General features: G+C 43.4%; 1 protein-coding gene across 1 annotated transcript; it reads right to left on the bottom strand.

The window, feature by feature from the left end:
* Positions 1–839: 839 nt before the first annotated feature.
* On the bottom strand, positions 840–12,158 carry LOC311085940 (uncharacterized protein; the record flags this gene model as incomplete). Its single annotated transcript, XM_084118559.1, has 4 exons — positions 12,032–12,158; positions 11,613–11,945; positions 3,157–3,270; positions 840–847 (listed from the first exon to the last, which is right to left on the bottom strand). Exons 1-4 carry the CDS (start codon positions 12,075–12,077, stop codon positions 840–842), a joined length of 501 nt encoding a protein of 166 aa, XP_083974685.1. The 5' UTR covers positions 12,078–12,158.
* Positions 12,159–15,008: the final 2,850 nt, after the last annotated feature.

Here is a 15,008-nt window from a genome sequence, read left to right on the forward strand (position 1 = left end):
AGATGTGTGGTTTAGAGAAACTGCAAAGGTAAAGTATAAATCAAATTATTAAATATTATATTCAGTTCTTATATGATTTGTCATTTCAAATGATTCAACAATTCAATATGCAAATAGTGAATAAAATAAGAATATTTGATGGACAAGACTAATGATCTCTACTCACCATAGACAGAAACTCTGAACGGCTAGAGAATTCCCATAATGCACTGTGAGAGTCGCGCGCTAAATGAGAAGATGATGCCGCAGCTGAATTAATCATCCATTCGTTTTCAAACCCGCGCTGGTCCAGTGTAATATCATACAGGTATAAATTCCTTTTTAATTGATCATTCAATTTAATTGTTTAATTACAGTTTACATGCTAGTTTCCATAGCAGAGTTCAGGATAAATCTTTTCACTACTGGAGCTGCCAGTTTGCTACGTTTCAATTAATTATTAAACAGCACAAATTATGCAAAAGCTTCAGCCCTTCCAGCAAACTCAGTGTCTGAATCCACTAACTCGTTTTCATTCACTCCCTCAAGTGGACTATATTAGTGGAGTAATGTAGGGAACAGTGAATGAGGGTATAGGGGGGGATTTCAGACACAGCAATGGAGAGACTCTTGAACCTCAGAGAGAGAAAACTTTATTGATGAACACAAGCAGTAAAAAACTCATCAATAAACAATAAAACACAAACTCAAAGATCACTTAGAGGAAATATAAATGACAAAACAACAAATAATCAGATTATATGTGAAACCGTAATAAACTGTAAAGACAGATGCAGTTGTTGTGATCAGATCATCATTTGTGATTAAAATGTGAAATATGTGTAATCACCTCCGTCATCTCAGATTCCTGTAACACAAACACAAAAGGAGAAAAACAAACTGATACAAACATAATCAATAAAAAATTTATAAATGAGTTTTGAGGATTGTGATAGAGATATTTAATGTAATGGGTATTTTCAACATTAAATGTACAGAGAAATGCAGATTAAGGATGCTCAGGTCAAAGGTCATATATACTTACCAAAAAAAGTGCTTAACACAGTAGAACTAACAGTCACATGATTAGCTTAGATCATTTTAAACTAATGACCAGAACAAATCCCAGTGAAGAAGACTTGAGTGGCATTGATTTTTACTCAACTGTATGATATAAATGTACATGTATCTTTTGTTCTGGAGACTCACTTGGTTGTTGTGGCCAGTGATCTCCCGGATGTGAATAAAACTTCAAGGGCCCTATCTTGCACCCAGCGCAATTTACTTTATACACAGACGCATGTATCATTCCCATTTTGCACCCGCACACAGCGGACTATTCCCTCGACAGACGCACGTCGGTAAATTAGGGAATGAACTTGCACTCCCGGGGGCGGTTCAGCGCAAAAGAGGAGGCGTGTTCCAGCGCAAACGTTCCCTGGTGCTATTTTGCAGTTTCAGAAAACAATTCCGCTACTGACCAGGAGAAACCTTGTCTAAAGTCAGTGGTGTGTTTTCAGTGGCGCGTTATTCAGATGCTGTTTTAAGGGCGCATGCTTGGCCATAATGTAGCATGTGCACAACGCTCATACACTTTGCTTCTCTCATCTACACACAGACACAGCAGTTTTCATTTTTGCAAACCATACATTATTACAAGGAAAAATATTACCACATGAGGGAAATCATTGTTGTGTCCATGAAGATGTGAAAAAATAAGTATAAATCTAGCTTACACATTTACCCAAATTATTATACGCCTGTTTAACTGAAGCTAATTTGGGCTAATTTGGTTTCTCCATCCCCATAAAATGTCACTTCTCTGTGTTTTACGGCCCTGACAAGAACGTCGGTCTCCTCGGCTATGAACCGCGCCTGGCAAATCCGCCGTTATAACAGCAATCCGCCATGGAACAAGCTCTTAAAGGATTAGTTCACCTCAAAGTTGAAAATTGTGTCATCATTTACTCACCCTCAAGTTGTTTTAAACCTGTATGAATTTCTTTCTTCTGCTGAACACAAAGAAAGATATTTTAAAGAATATTGGTAAACAGACAGACTTGGGTCCCATTGACTTTCATAGTAGGAAAAAAAATACTATGGAAGTCAATGGGACCCAAGTTACAGACATTCTTCAAAATATCTTTCTTTGTATTCAGCAGAAGAAAGAAATTCATACAGGTTTGAAACAACTTGAGGGTGAGTAAATGATGACACAATTTTCAACTTTGAGGTGAACTAATCCTTTAAAGGGAATGTGAGATGTCGCTCTGATTCTGTTTATTTCACGTTACGCTACTTCAGACCAACACATTTTAGATTTAGATCCGCCCACAAAGTTACTTGCGTTTCGCGCTTGATACTTGCATTTCAGATCGTTAAAATAGGGCCTCATTTCTACAAAGAGCAACTTGGGAGTCGTGTCAGGTATATGTTGCGCAGCTGAGAAACAGAAGTACTAATGTTCCTATGCTCAGAAGACCACAGCAGAGACAGTGATAGTGTTGAAGACTATAGAGCCGCCCTCGGGCTGAGGCAGTGATACTCTGAGTTAGTATTAATGATCCTGTGTCGGACCAGTGTACACCTGAGAAGGACGGTGAGAGTGTATAGATGATAAAGACCTGTGTGTTCATGTGTGATTGAGGTAGTGATAGAAGCTTCTTGACGGGACACCGTCACCTTACCGTAATTGAGTATTATCGGATACAAATCAGTTTTTTGTTTGTTTTTTTTTTGTTTTTTGCATTGACTGATTGGTTTGTGTTTGTTCATAATGTAGGATTTCTGTCTTTTACATTTTATTATGAAATTTTAGAACACAAGAGCAACTTTATTAACAGTACCAAAAATAAAAACCAACAAGAGAGACTCTGTAAACCATAAAACTTGTCCATATTATACCGCACACTGCCAAATATATGTTCAACAAGTTTGTTGTAGTTTGCGGAATGAAATCATACACATTTTAAACAGGAATATTGCTATATGCTCTGCGGTTATTTGTTAATTAAACTGACTGAAATGACACAGAGACACTTACCTTCATTTGTCCAAAGTGTTTATAGAGAGTTGCAGCAGTTTGATCATGATTCTGATCTGTAATTACACACACGTTCAATCAAAACATGAATAATATTGTTTTTTAAGGATGTTCAAGCTGTAGTTTCACTTTACCTTCATCTTTGCGTTTCCTGTAGTAACAAAACACCCCATTTAGAGCCACAATCAGCAGAAAACCAGCAGCAGCAGCAGAGATCAGCACTATCAGAGAAACAGGAACTATAGGACCTGAAGAAGGATATTAAGAAATGTGTGGGTCTGGTGTTGTAGCGGAGAAAGAAAGACAGTCTTTAGTCTGAGTCAGTGTGTCTGATCTACAACAGAAGACAGAGATCAGCTCAATAAATAAACACTATAGTCTAATTTAACAAGATTACACTGCCAGAGAAGAACAAGTCATATAAAAATGCCCAATCTTAACCCTTGTGTGGTGTTCATATTTGTGTTATTCAGCCAGTGTTTGTGGGTCTGGTGGACCCGCTGCATTTTGGGGTTTTTAATTCAACATAATCAAACAATTTATGTTAAAATACTCAACAGATGTTTACTTCATCCCAGTTACAAGCAATATAAACAGCTTATATGGTTAATATTTTCCCTTTACCTTTGTTAGATCACATTTAAGAATTGCAACCTTGTGCGGGAACGGCAGGGGTAGAAACAATACTCACTTTTGCACTCACACTCTCTCACACTTACACACAATCTCTCTCTCTCTCTCACACGCACGCGCACACACACACACACAATAACAGCAAGCCCTGACAGGAGGAGGACCAAGTAAAGGTTCACAGGGGCGTACAGTGTGTGGTCATTGAAAATGTGTTCTGATATATGATCTTCACAGAAAATGAGCCAAGGCCAATGAGTCTGAGGTTGAAAAAATAATTAATCGTATCATTTTACTTTTGATAAAAAATGAAAACGTGTCCTACAGATCCGAACACCATACAATGATTAAATGAGTAAGTGGTTTGTTTGCTTGTTTGTTTATTTGTTTTGTTTGTTTGTTTGTTTGTTTGTTTGTTTGTTTTTTAAACTTAATGAATAATTATTTGTGTTGCTGGCCCAGAACTAATCTGGAGAATTGTATATCTAAACCAAGCGAAGGTGGAGGACACGTATCTAGTTTATACAACATGCTATTATTAGGTTCTCAGGAGTAATCTTCATCCAGATTAGCCATGTGGGAACAAGACCTCGGATTGGAGATAGATAAGGAAAAATGGGAGCAAAAAAAGGGTGTAAAGGTCCATTTTTGGTATTATCCAGAAAACTGGAATATTAAAAAGGATAATCAAGTATTGATAGACGTGTATTCTACATGGCAAATGGCTCATCGCCATCTATTGAAGAAGAAAAAAAGACAGAAAGATCTACTATAACTCAGTGGTTAATGCCGGGACACACTTAACAACTAGCTGAAACATTCTACGACTGACTTCACACACTTACAGAGTGTTTCCAACGACTGAAGATTTTAAACACTGACTGTGAACACTGACTGAACACAACTGTCTCTAACTCGGCCCGGTTTGATCAGTCGCACATTCATAATCGGCCTTAACCCTCTGGGGTCTAAGGTGTTTTTGGGGTCCTTGAGATGTTCTGACATGCCCTGACATTTGTGCTTTTTTCAGTTGCTTATAAACATATTAATGGCAAAAAAAAATTACACACTATTTAGCACAAACAGGACTACTATAATATGTGAGCAACAAGAATGTACATGTCTGAATTTTTGAGAGAATAATGTTTATGCGTGGTTATTGAAAAAACTAAAAACTAAAGTTTCTGAAATAAGACCACAAAACACATACTAAATATGTGCCAATAAGACTTTTGACTAATGGATTTCATCGCCTAGAGTTTTTTCTTCAAAATGATGTGAAAATCACCCTGCCTAATCATTCATATAACACAATACATTGATTTGAATTTTGCAAAGCACTTTCTGTTTGGAAAGGCAATATGCGGAGTGGGCGTCAACGATCATGCATATTTAGTGGTTCACACCTGAGGAGACAATGGGGCCTGCATACTTAATTAGCCATTCATTCAGGTGAGTCACTGAGCCAAAAGAATGCAAGAGCAACAGTTGGAAGCATCTCAATTCTTTTTTATTTTTCCACATATTGTGCTTGCAATTTGGCCTATAATATCCAAGGAAAACATGTCTAGTAAGTTAATTCTCATACTGTATTTTCAGTTTTGGAATATTTATCCTCTCCCCAAATTTGTCACTAATAAAACACAATAAAAATTATTTAAAGAAAAGGCTTATATTTACCTTTTAATAGTTTGTTTACATCTACCTTGTAAATATATATTTTTTTATTAAAAAGGTTACAATTACAACAACAATTCAAGTGTAATCTTTCTTTGTAAAAACTAAAGTATACATTTTATCATACATATTTCAAAGTTAAGGATTTGATTGATTATTTGATTACTTTATTTTTGACAAAACATACTATATTTAACATGAGCAAATATTGGCAAACAAAAGCTTATTTGAGGTGGCAGATATTTTACAGTAAAAATGTATAATCTATCCAAAACTAATCAATGAAATGTTGTCTTTCATATGTCTGTAACATAGGTCTTTCATTTTTATTATAAGAAATATAAATGTTAATTTGCAGTTTAATACGTTGCTTATACAAATACATTTTATTTCAACATATTTCAGTCGATTTTTACTCAGTATAGCAATACAGTTTGCTAAAACCGAAACATTAATTCACAAACAGAAACGCCTGACTGTAACGTTGTTTTTATGAAATATTAGGGCATATAAATGTTAATTTTCAGTTTAATACGTTGCTTATACAAATAGCCTACATTTTATTTCAACATATTTCTGTCGATTTTTACTCAACTCAGTATAGCAATACAGTTTGCTAAAACATCATCATTCATTCACACAGAGACGCAATTTAAATTTAAACTGTCTTTTTGCGAGCTGTGATAAACAGCGCGCATCTCTGCGGCTGCCGTTCATTCATTCACAGAAACGCGATTAACTTGAGAAGGAAAAAAAACTTACTAACTACAGTATTCGGATCCTCTCTACTGCAATACCCGCACTCTGTGGTAGATTTTCCATTATTATTATTCCTCACAGTGCTGCCAGATGCTGTAAACACGTATAGGTTACAATGATATGATTAAACATGTGTTTTCTCGAGCTGATATGGGGGCGTTCACAGGTTTGCTTGGATTGCCTCAGTAATTTGCGTTTGAATAGCACGCACTCTCCGTGGGCAGGTTCACATTACCTTTGAATGAGCTCTAATTAGCTTGACTGGAATCGCTCTCTTTTAATACAGATTTCACAAGATGAGAATATTTGTTTTTTATATAAATTACCTCATTTAAAAGAAGAGAATTCAAGCTTCATGCCTGTGTGTCTGTATGCCTGTTTGACTGAGTATTCGCTGAGTTACAGTTCATTTTCGGACGCGTTTCAGAATGGTCTTCACTGACAGAGAGAAGGCAGAACTCGCATCACGTTTTTTTTCTTTATTTGGCAAAAAGCACAACACTTTGTTTTTATTGTGAGTATACACAAAAATAATACACATTTAACAGAATCGATTGATGTATGAAACTTGCTTGTAATATCAAAGTCAACAGAGCAAAATTAATTTCTTTTGAACTGAACTGAAAAAAAGCGAGCCTATCGCGCCGGCGCGATTGTCGACCTCAGGGGGTTAAAGTCGTTAAGTGTGTCTCGGGCTTAAGAGAAATATCTTCATGCACTGCAATGGAAAAGAGAACCGATATTCTTAAAGGATAATTCCGGTATTTAGCGTCTCTTTTCTGGTTTGTTTTGGATGAACTAGAGTGGTGGACACAGAAATTTTGACGATTGGGTCCTGACGAACACCACTAACCCCTCGGTGAGTTGCACAGTTTTGAAAACGAGCGTTAAGGGTTGTTTTAAGGACATGTTCGTGCATGCCCGTAGCCAGCCACTCTGAAGCGGTCAAAGGCGATTCTAAATGAGTCAAAAAGTCGAGACAGGACCCATCGTCAACATTTCTGTGTCCACCACTCTAGTTCATCCAAAACAAACCAGAAAAGAGACTCAAAGTGCTAATTATCCTTTAAGGGCAAAGAAGACAAATTTAAGAGGGTCTGAGTCCATTTTTATTTATTGAACATGGGGATATTAACAATATAATAGAGGAATGAAATTGATTAGGTATTATATTAATATGAAAATATATTTGAATGTGCACTACCCTACTTTATTGCTTATCTGTGGTTATTATTGACTGCAATATATTGTTAACTCTGACTCACAAAGAACTGTATTAGCCAATGTCGGTTTGTGCTACTGCACTTCTCATGTATGAGCCCCAGTGTTTTGTTTTTTATAAGTTATTGTTTTTGGGCATTATATGTGTAAGAACCTGGTCATGTTGGAGCTCACCGTGCCATGGGAAGACCGAATGGAGGAAGCCTATGAGAGGAAGAGGGAGAAATATGATGGCCTCGTCAACGACTGCCACAACCAAGGCTGGAAGGCAAGGTGCTTACCTGTGGAAGTGGGGTGCAGAGGCTTCGCGGGGAAGTCCCTCTACGGGGCCTATACTGCACTCGGCATCACAGGAGAGAGAAGGAGAAGGGCTATCAGCAGTAGCACAGAGGCTGCAGAGAAGGCTTCGAGGTGGCTCTGGATTAAAAGAGCGGATCCGTAGCTAAATGCTGCTAGGGCGAAAGACCCGAAACACCCAATGAGATCAACATCACTGATGATGTGCCCTAGCGTTGCATCAGAAGATGTATCATCACAGCTGTCAATCTGAAGAAATCAGTGACTACCAGGAACAGGCTGGTTGACAACCAAGAAGAGGTTGGTGACATCTGGAGAGACAGATGGCAGCTCGGGAAGACGGCAACCGGGGCGATGTGGGCTAGCACCCCTAACCGCAGCCTCTGTGAAGAGGAACCCAAAACTATGCTACGGAAAAATTAAATTAACAACACCCCCAGGGGAGCCCGAGAGGGGGGGAGAAAGAGAACCCCAGTCGGACGGACCTAAGGTTATCGTCCAATTGCAAAGGAAAAACGATTACAAGCGCGGTATGTCTGTGTGGAAAGATTTGCAAAAATGCGAGAGGTCTGAAGATCCATCAGTCACGGATGAAATGTCTGGAGCAACAGCGAGCGCCACAATGCACAGGCCTAGTGCCTGGTGAGACAGAGGAGGAGCAGGGCCCGGAAGCACCCCATAGAGCCCAGAGCCTCCAAGTGGTACAAACTGTTCCCCCAGTCATGCTGTCTGAGAAAAGGAGGATCTGGTGGCCTCAAGCATGTAAAACAGCCGAGTGGCAGATGTTTGATGAGGATGTGGTTAAGGTGCTGGAAGCAACGGCCAAAGGTGATGCGGAGAGGAGGATGCAAACGATGACGACCATCATAGTGAGCATGCCAGTTGAGAGGTTTTGTGTGGAGGAGGTGAGAGTAACAAAGCCGTACACCAAAAACCAGAGGGCAGTCAAAATCCATAACATCAGAAGGGAGCTGAAAACCCTAAAGAAGCAGTACAAGGAAGCTGGTGAAGAGGAGCGCGGGCCACTGGCAGAACTGCGCTACATCTTAAGGAAGAAGATTATTACCCTGCGCAGAGCCGAGCAACATAGGAGGCGGCGAAGGTAGAGGGCTAGGAGAAGAGCAGCCTTCATTAGAAACCCATTCGAGTTCACCAAGCAGCTCCTCGGGCAGAAGAAAGGTGGACGCCTAATCTCTTCTAAGGGAGAAATCGACCAACATCTTTCAGATACATTTAGCGACCCTTATAGAGAAAAAGAGTTGGGGCAATGTGATGCCTTGATTACACCAACAGAGCCTGTAGAGGCATTCAACCTGAGGGAGCCACTTCTGAAAGAAGTACAGGAAGTGGTAAGAAAGGCCAGGTCTAGGTCTGCACCAGGACCAAGCGGAACATGGTACAAGGTGTACAAGTACTGCCTCAAGCTGCTACATCGGCTGTGGAGGATCCTAAGAGTCATCTGGAGGAAAGGAAAAACCCTAAAACAGTGGCGGTGTGCAGAGGGAGTGTGGATCCCAAAAGAAGAGGACTCTCCAAGACCATCAGCCAGTTCAGAATCATCTCACTTTTAAGTGTGGAAGGAAAGATTTTCTTTAGCATAGTTGCGAAGCGGTTGGCAGAGTTCTTCCTAAAAAAATGGATACATAGACACCTCTGTGCAGAAGGGCGGCGTACCAGGTGTTCCGGGCTGCCTAGAGCACACAGGCATGGTTACACAGCTCCTTAGAGAAGCAAAAGAGAATAGGGGTGATCTGGTGGTGCTGTGGTTAAACCTGGCCAATGCCTAGGGCTCTATGCCCCACAAACTGGTACAGGAGGCCCTGGAGAGGCACCATGTTCCTTCCATAGTGAGAGACCTTATCCAGGATTACTACAATGATTTCAAACTGAGAGTCTCATCTGGGTCAATAACATCAGAGTGGCACAGGCTGGAGGTGGGAATCATCACAGGCTGCACCATTTCAGTGATCCTATTCGCTCTGGCTATGAACATGTTGGTGAAAGCTGCTGAACTGGAGTGCAGAGGGGCAAAATCCAAGACTGGAACGCGGCAACCACCAATCCGCACTTTTATGGATGACCTCACAGTGACAACGGAGTCAGTGCCTGGAGCCAGATGGATCCTGAAGGGCCTGGAGAGGGTGATTGAATGGGCCAGGATGTCATTCAAGCCAACTAAATCCAGATCGTTAGTGCTAAAGAAGGGCAGGATGAAGGAGAAGTTTCGTTTTATCATCTCAGGAACTCAAATCCCTACCTTGTCTGAAAAACCAGTAAAAAGCCTGGGAAAGATCTTCGACAGCAGCCTCAAGGATACAACATCCATCAAAAACACCACGAGGAGCTGGAGGGGTGGCTGAAGAAGGTCAATAAAACTGGGCTCCCTGGAAAATTTAAGGCATGGGTGTACCAACATGGGATTCTGCCAAGGATACTGTGGCCTCTGCTTCTTTACGAGTTTACGATTTCCACCATCTTAGAACTAGAAAGGAGAGTCAGCCACTACCTAAGGAGATGGCTGGGATTCCCGAGGAGCTTAAGCAGCATTGCCATTTAAGGAAACACCTGCAAGCTGCAGCTACCACTAAAATCCATCGAAGAGGAGTTCAAGGTCTTGCGCGTAAGAGAGTTGCTGCAGCTCCGTGAGTCTAGGGACCCCAAAGTCTCCGGGGCTGGGGTAGAGGTCAAGACTGGTAGAAAATGGAGGGCAGAGGTGGTAATGGACCAGGCAGAGTCACAGCTTCGTCATGGTGTTATAGTGGGAGCAGTGGCCAGAGGAAGGGCTGGGCTAGGAACCTTTCAAGGACCCAGATTTGACAAGGCTCGGGGAAAGGAGCGGAGACAGGTGGTTCAAAGCGAGGTGAGGGCAGCGGTGGAGGAGGAGAGGTCCAGCAAAGCAGCGGGAATGGCATGTCAGGGTGCCTGGGCTAGATGGGAACAAGCTGTGGAGAGGAAGATCACGTGGACAGACCTCTGGCAGGCAGAGCCACACCGCATTAAGTTCCTAGTTCAGGCAGTCTATGACATCCTCCCCAGCCCGTTCAACTTGCACACCTGGGGTCTGGTCGATACTCCAGCATGTGCCCTGTGCCGGAGAAAGGGAACCCTTGAGCACATATTGAGCTGCTGCCCAAGAGCTTTGGGGGAAGGCTGATATCGCTGGCGGCATGACTAGGTGCTGGAAACAATTGCAGAGAGCATCCAGGTTAACATCAGCAGCTGTCGGAGGTCAAAGCCCTCCAAGCAAACCATTAGTTTCATCAGGGCCGGAGAAAGGCCAGAAAGATCTTCCAGGATAACAGCAGGGATTCTGAACACTGCACAGGATTGGCAGCTAAAAGTTGACTAGGGCAGACAGCTTAAGTTCCCCCAGCATGTCGTTAAGACCACCCTGAGACCTGACATTGTCTTGGTATCTGAGGCAACAAAGAACCTGGTCATGTTGGAGCTCACCGTGCCATGGGAAGACCGAATGGAGGAAGCCTATGAGAGGAAGAGGGAGAAATATGATGGCCTCGTCAACGACTGCCACAACCAAGGCTGGAAGGCAAGGTGCTTACCTGTGGAGGTGGGGTGCAGAGGCTTCGCGGGGAAGTCCCTCTACGGGGCCTATACTGCTCTTGGCATCACAGGAGAGAGAAGGAGAAGGGCTATCAGCAATAGCACAGAGGCTGCAGAGAAGGCTTCGAGGTGGCTCTGGATTAAAAGAGCAGATCCGTGGCTAAATGCTGCTAGGGCAGAAGCTGAGGTCTGATCAACCTCAGTTGGGTCGCCTGAAGGAGGGTGTCTGATGTTTCAAAAGACCCAAAACACCCAATGAGATCAGGAACATCACTGATGATGTGCCCTAGCGTTGCATCAGAAGATGTATCATCACAACTGTTACAGACATGTGATGTACATTGTTGTGTAAGTGTTTAAGAGAACTTCATAAAAAATAAAAAAAAGAATTATTATTGTGTAAAAATGTTTAATAAACAATTATTATTGTGTAATTGTGTCTCACCATAGACAGCAACACTGAATCTGTGTTGAGTCGATGATCTGCTGCCGCTGATGATCTCAACTTTATAAAGTCCATCATGCTCAGGTCTGATGTTCATGATGGTCAGAGATCCAGTTTGATGATCCAGCTTCAGTCTGTCTCTGAATCTCCCATCAAGAACATCATACATAGAGATCTCACTCAACTCTCTATTGAGTCTAGCAATACGAGTGCTATAACTTCCAAACCTCAACTGAATCAGATCATCTGTCTGTATTTCAGTAAGATCACAGTTTAGAGTGATTGAATCTCCCTCCATCACTGGCACAAACTTCACTGCATCACCAAACACAGCTGAAGAACAAACAGAAAAAGTAGGCTAACCTGTTTGAGATTTGTTGCAGAAACAACTGAAGTCATAAAAACACATTTAAACTCACCATCCAGACGCCAGAAACACAAGCAGAGCAAAACAGGGAGAAACATCTTCAACGGTTTCAATCCAAATATGAAGAGACAAACTCTTCAAAACTGGTTCAGTAATAAACAGACGTGCTGATGTGAAGATGATCTGTAGTAAAGTGAAGTAAAACTCTACAATTACTTAAAATAACTGCCTATTTCTTCAGTGTTAATGGGTGTGACCATCTAGCTCTATTTTTTTGGATGATTAATTCACACTCTGATCATTGTCACTTTGAGCTCCAGTAGGCCTCAACTTCCTGTAAGTCAATGACATCATTTTCAACAGAAATAAACGGACACATATTATCACGCAAACATCTTAAAGCAACATTTGATCTTGTCATGAGATCCTGTGAGTGTTTGGCTCTGCTCTCTCCTGTAACTCTCTTCAGGACGTTTGTTGTTCATTTCTGATCAAATGTCTCCATTGTTTCTCCTCTCAGACTGATTTCAGAGTTTCTCTAATGGTTTTATGGAGCAGGAACAGATCGCCTGCTATAACTGTGTGTATGAAAGTGTCCTCTGATATCTTCATATGATTAATATTCAGATAAATATGCTCAATTCATACAAACACACCAGGATGTTGAATATCTGTGTCAGGAACAGGAAATACTGCTGTAATCATATCAAATGTTTATATAGAATAGAATAGAATAGAATGTTAGAGAAGATATGAGAGATGAACAAACATCTTAATGTTGAGATTTAAACAACCTTCAATCTCAAACTGACGTCATACAGCACTGACGGAGCGGATCCTGTTCAGCTCTTCTGGATCTGATCTCATAAACCAGAATAATGACAGTAGCCACGCCCACCAGAGCAGAGAGGACCAATCAGATCACAGCTTCAGTAGGACCACACCAGTGGACTGAGTCTGAGGAATAAAACATCAAACTGAGATCAGATCAGTCAATAAACGGTTTGTAAAGTCATTCTGTGAGTGTTTATTGTGATTATATATGTATACACATGTTACGAACTGCTCCGAGACTTGAAGGTTGGGATCCAAATGCAGCTTTTAATAAACAGAAATCCAAAGAACAGGCAAGGGTCATACACAGGCAGGCAGTCAAAACAAAGAAAGAAACAAACAAACAAACAAAACAGGCAGGGACCAGAGGCAAGAGAGTAATCCAGGGACCAGGGCAAGATATCCAAAAACCAAGAGACATGAAACCAGGGAAAATGCTCGGAATTGCAGACTAACAGTACAACAAGACTTCGCGGTGAGTGAATGAATGAACATGGTATAAATAGACAGACTAACAGGATGAGACAGGTGAATGCAATCAGTGAATGAGGTACAGGTGAATGTGATCAGTGATAAGTGATGATGAGTCCAGGCAGTGAGTTATGGGAACTGTAGTTTGTGAGTGAATAGGAGAGTCTTATGTGGAGTGCCCTCTGGTGGCTCTCAAGGGCACTCCAGCTGGTGATCGTTACATAGTCCCCCCTTTAAGGAGCGGATTCCAGACGCTCCTAAACTGTCCAGGAGGGAGGTGGAGCGGAGGCGGACCCGGGGGCGGGATGGAGGGCCAGGCCCGTGGAGCGGCAGAGGACCTGGATACTGCAGCAGGATGGGAGACCAGGGCGGATCAAGACCCCTCGTGAAGACCCCTCGGGCGGCCACGGCGGTGAAGACCCCTCGGGCGGCCACGGCGGAGGAACTGGAACAGACACCACCGGAACTGGCATTGGAACTGGCACCACCGACTCAGGTTCAGGAACAGACACAGACACAGACACAGACACAGACACAGACACTGGCTCTGGCTCAGGAACTGGAACAGACACCGGCTCAGGGAAAGGCATGTCGGCAGCCATCTCTGCTGAGGACACTGGCTCGGCGGAGACCATCTTGTCCCGAGACACTTGCTCGGCGGCGGCGACCATCTTGTCCGGAGACACTGGTTCGGCGGCGGCGGCCATCTTGTCCGAAGACACAGGCGTGTAGTCGGCCATCTTGTCCGAAGACACAGGCGTGGAGTCGGCCATCTTGTCCGAAGACACAGGCGTGGAGTCGGCCATCTTGTCCGAAGACACAGGCGCAGAAAGAGGAAGAGGAACAGATTCAGGCTCAGTATCAGGATCAGATTCAGGCTTAGGAACAGATTCAGTCTCGGCGGGACGAGACTCTTGACGGGCGGACTTGACGTGAAGCTCAGTCTCTGGATCGGCAGAAGTGACGTGAAGCTCAGTCTCTGGATCGGCAGAAGTGACGTGAAGCTCAGCGTCTGGATCGGCAGACGTGACGTGAAGCGTCTCTGAGCTGGACGGGACCAGCGGCGAAGAGGGCTTTGAGCTGGGCGGGACCAGCGGCGAAGAGGGCTTTGAGCTGGGCGGGACCAGCGGCGAAGAGGGCTCTGTGCTGGGCAGCGATGAGGGCTCTGTGCTGGGCGGGACCAGCGATGAGGGCTCTGTGCTGGGCGGGACCAGCGATGAGGGCTCTGTGCTGGGCGGGACCAGCGATGAGGGCTCTGTGCTGGGCGGGACCAGCGGTGAGGGCTCTGTGCTGGGCGGGACCAGCGGTGAGGGCTCTGTGCTGGGCGGGACCAGCGGTGAGGGCTCTGTGCTGGGCGGGACCAGCGGTGAGGGCTCTGTGCTGGGCGGGACCAGCGGTGAAGAGAGCTCCGTGCTGGACGGGACCAGCGGTGAAAAGGGCTCTGGATCAGTGGGCACGACGCATACTGCCTTGGCTTCGGCAGATCTGGCGTAAAGTGTGGGCTCGGCTGGACTGGCGTGAAGTCCAGGCTCGGCTGAACTGGCATGAAGTGCGGGCTCAACCTCGCCCACTATGAAGGGAGACCCACAAAATAGCAAAACAAAATCTATATATTGAACCAGAGTCCATCTGGGGTCAACCTCAGGCAAAGAAAAACTCACGTCCTGATCCAGTCCCATCCAAAAGCAATCCTTGAGTTCCCCATCGTCCAGCGGGGCCAGGTG

Source organism: Abramis brama (genome assembly GCF_963993115.1).
Source record: "Abramis brama genome assembly, chromosome: 6".
In the NCBI taxonomy this organism is placed as follows: Eukaryota; Metazoa; Chordata; class Actinopteri; order Cypriniformes; family Leuciscidae; genus Abramis; species Abramis brama.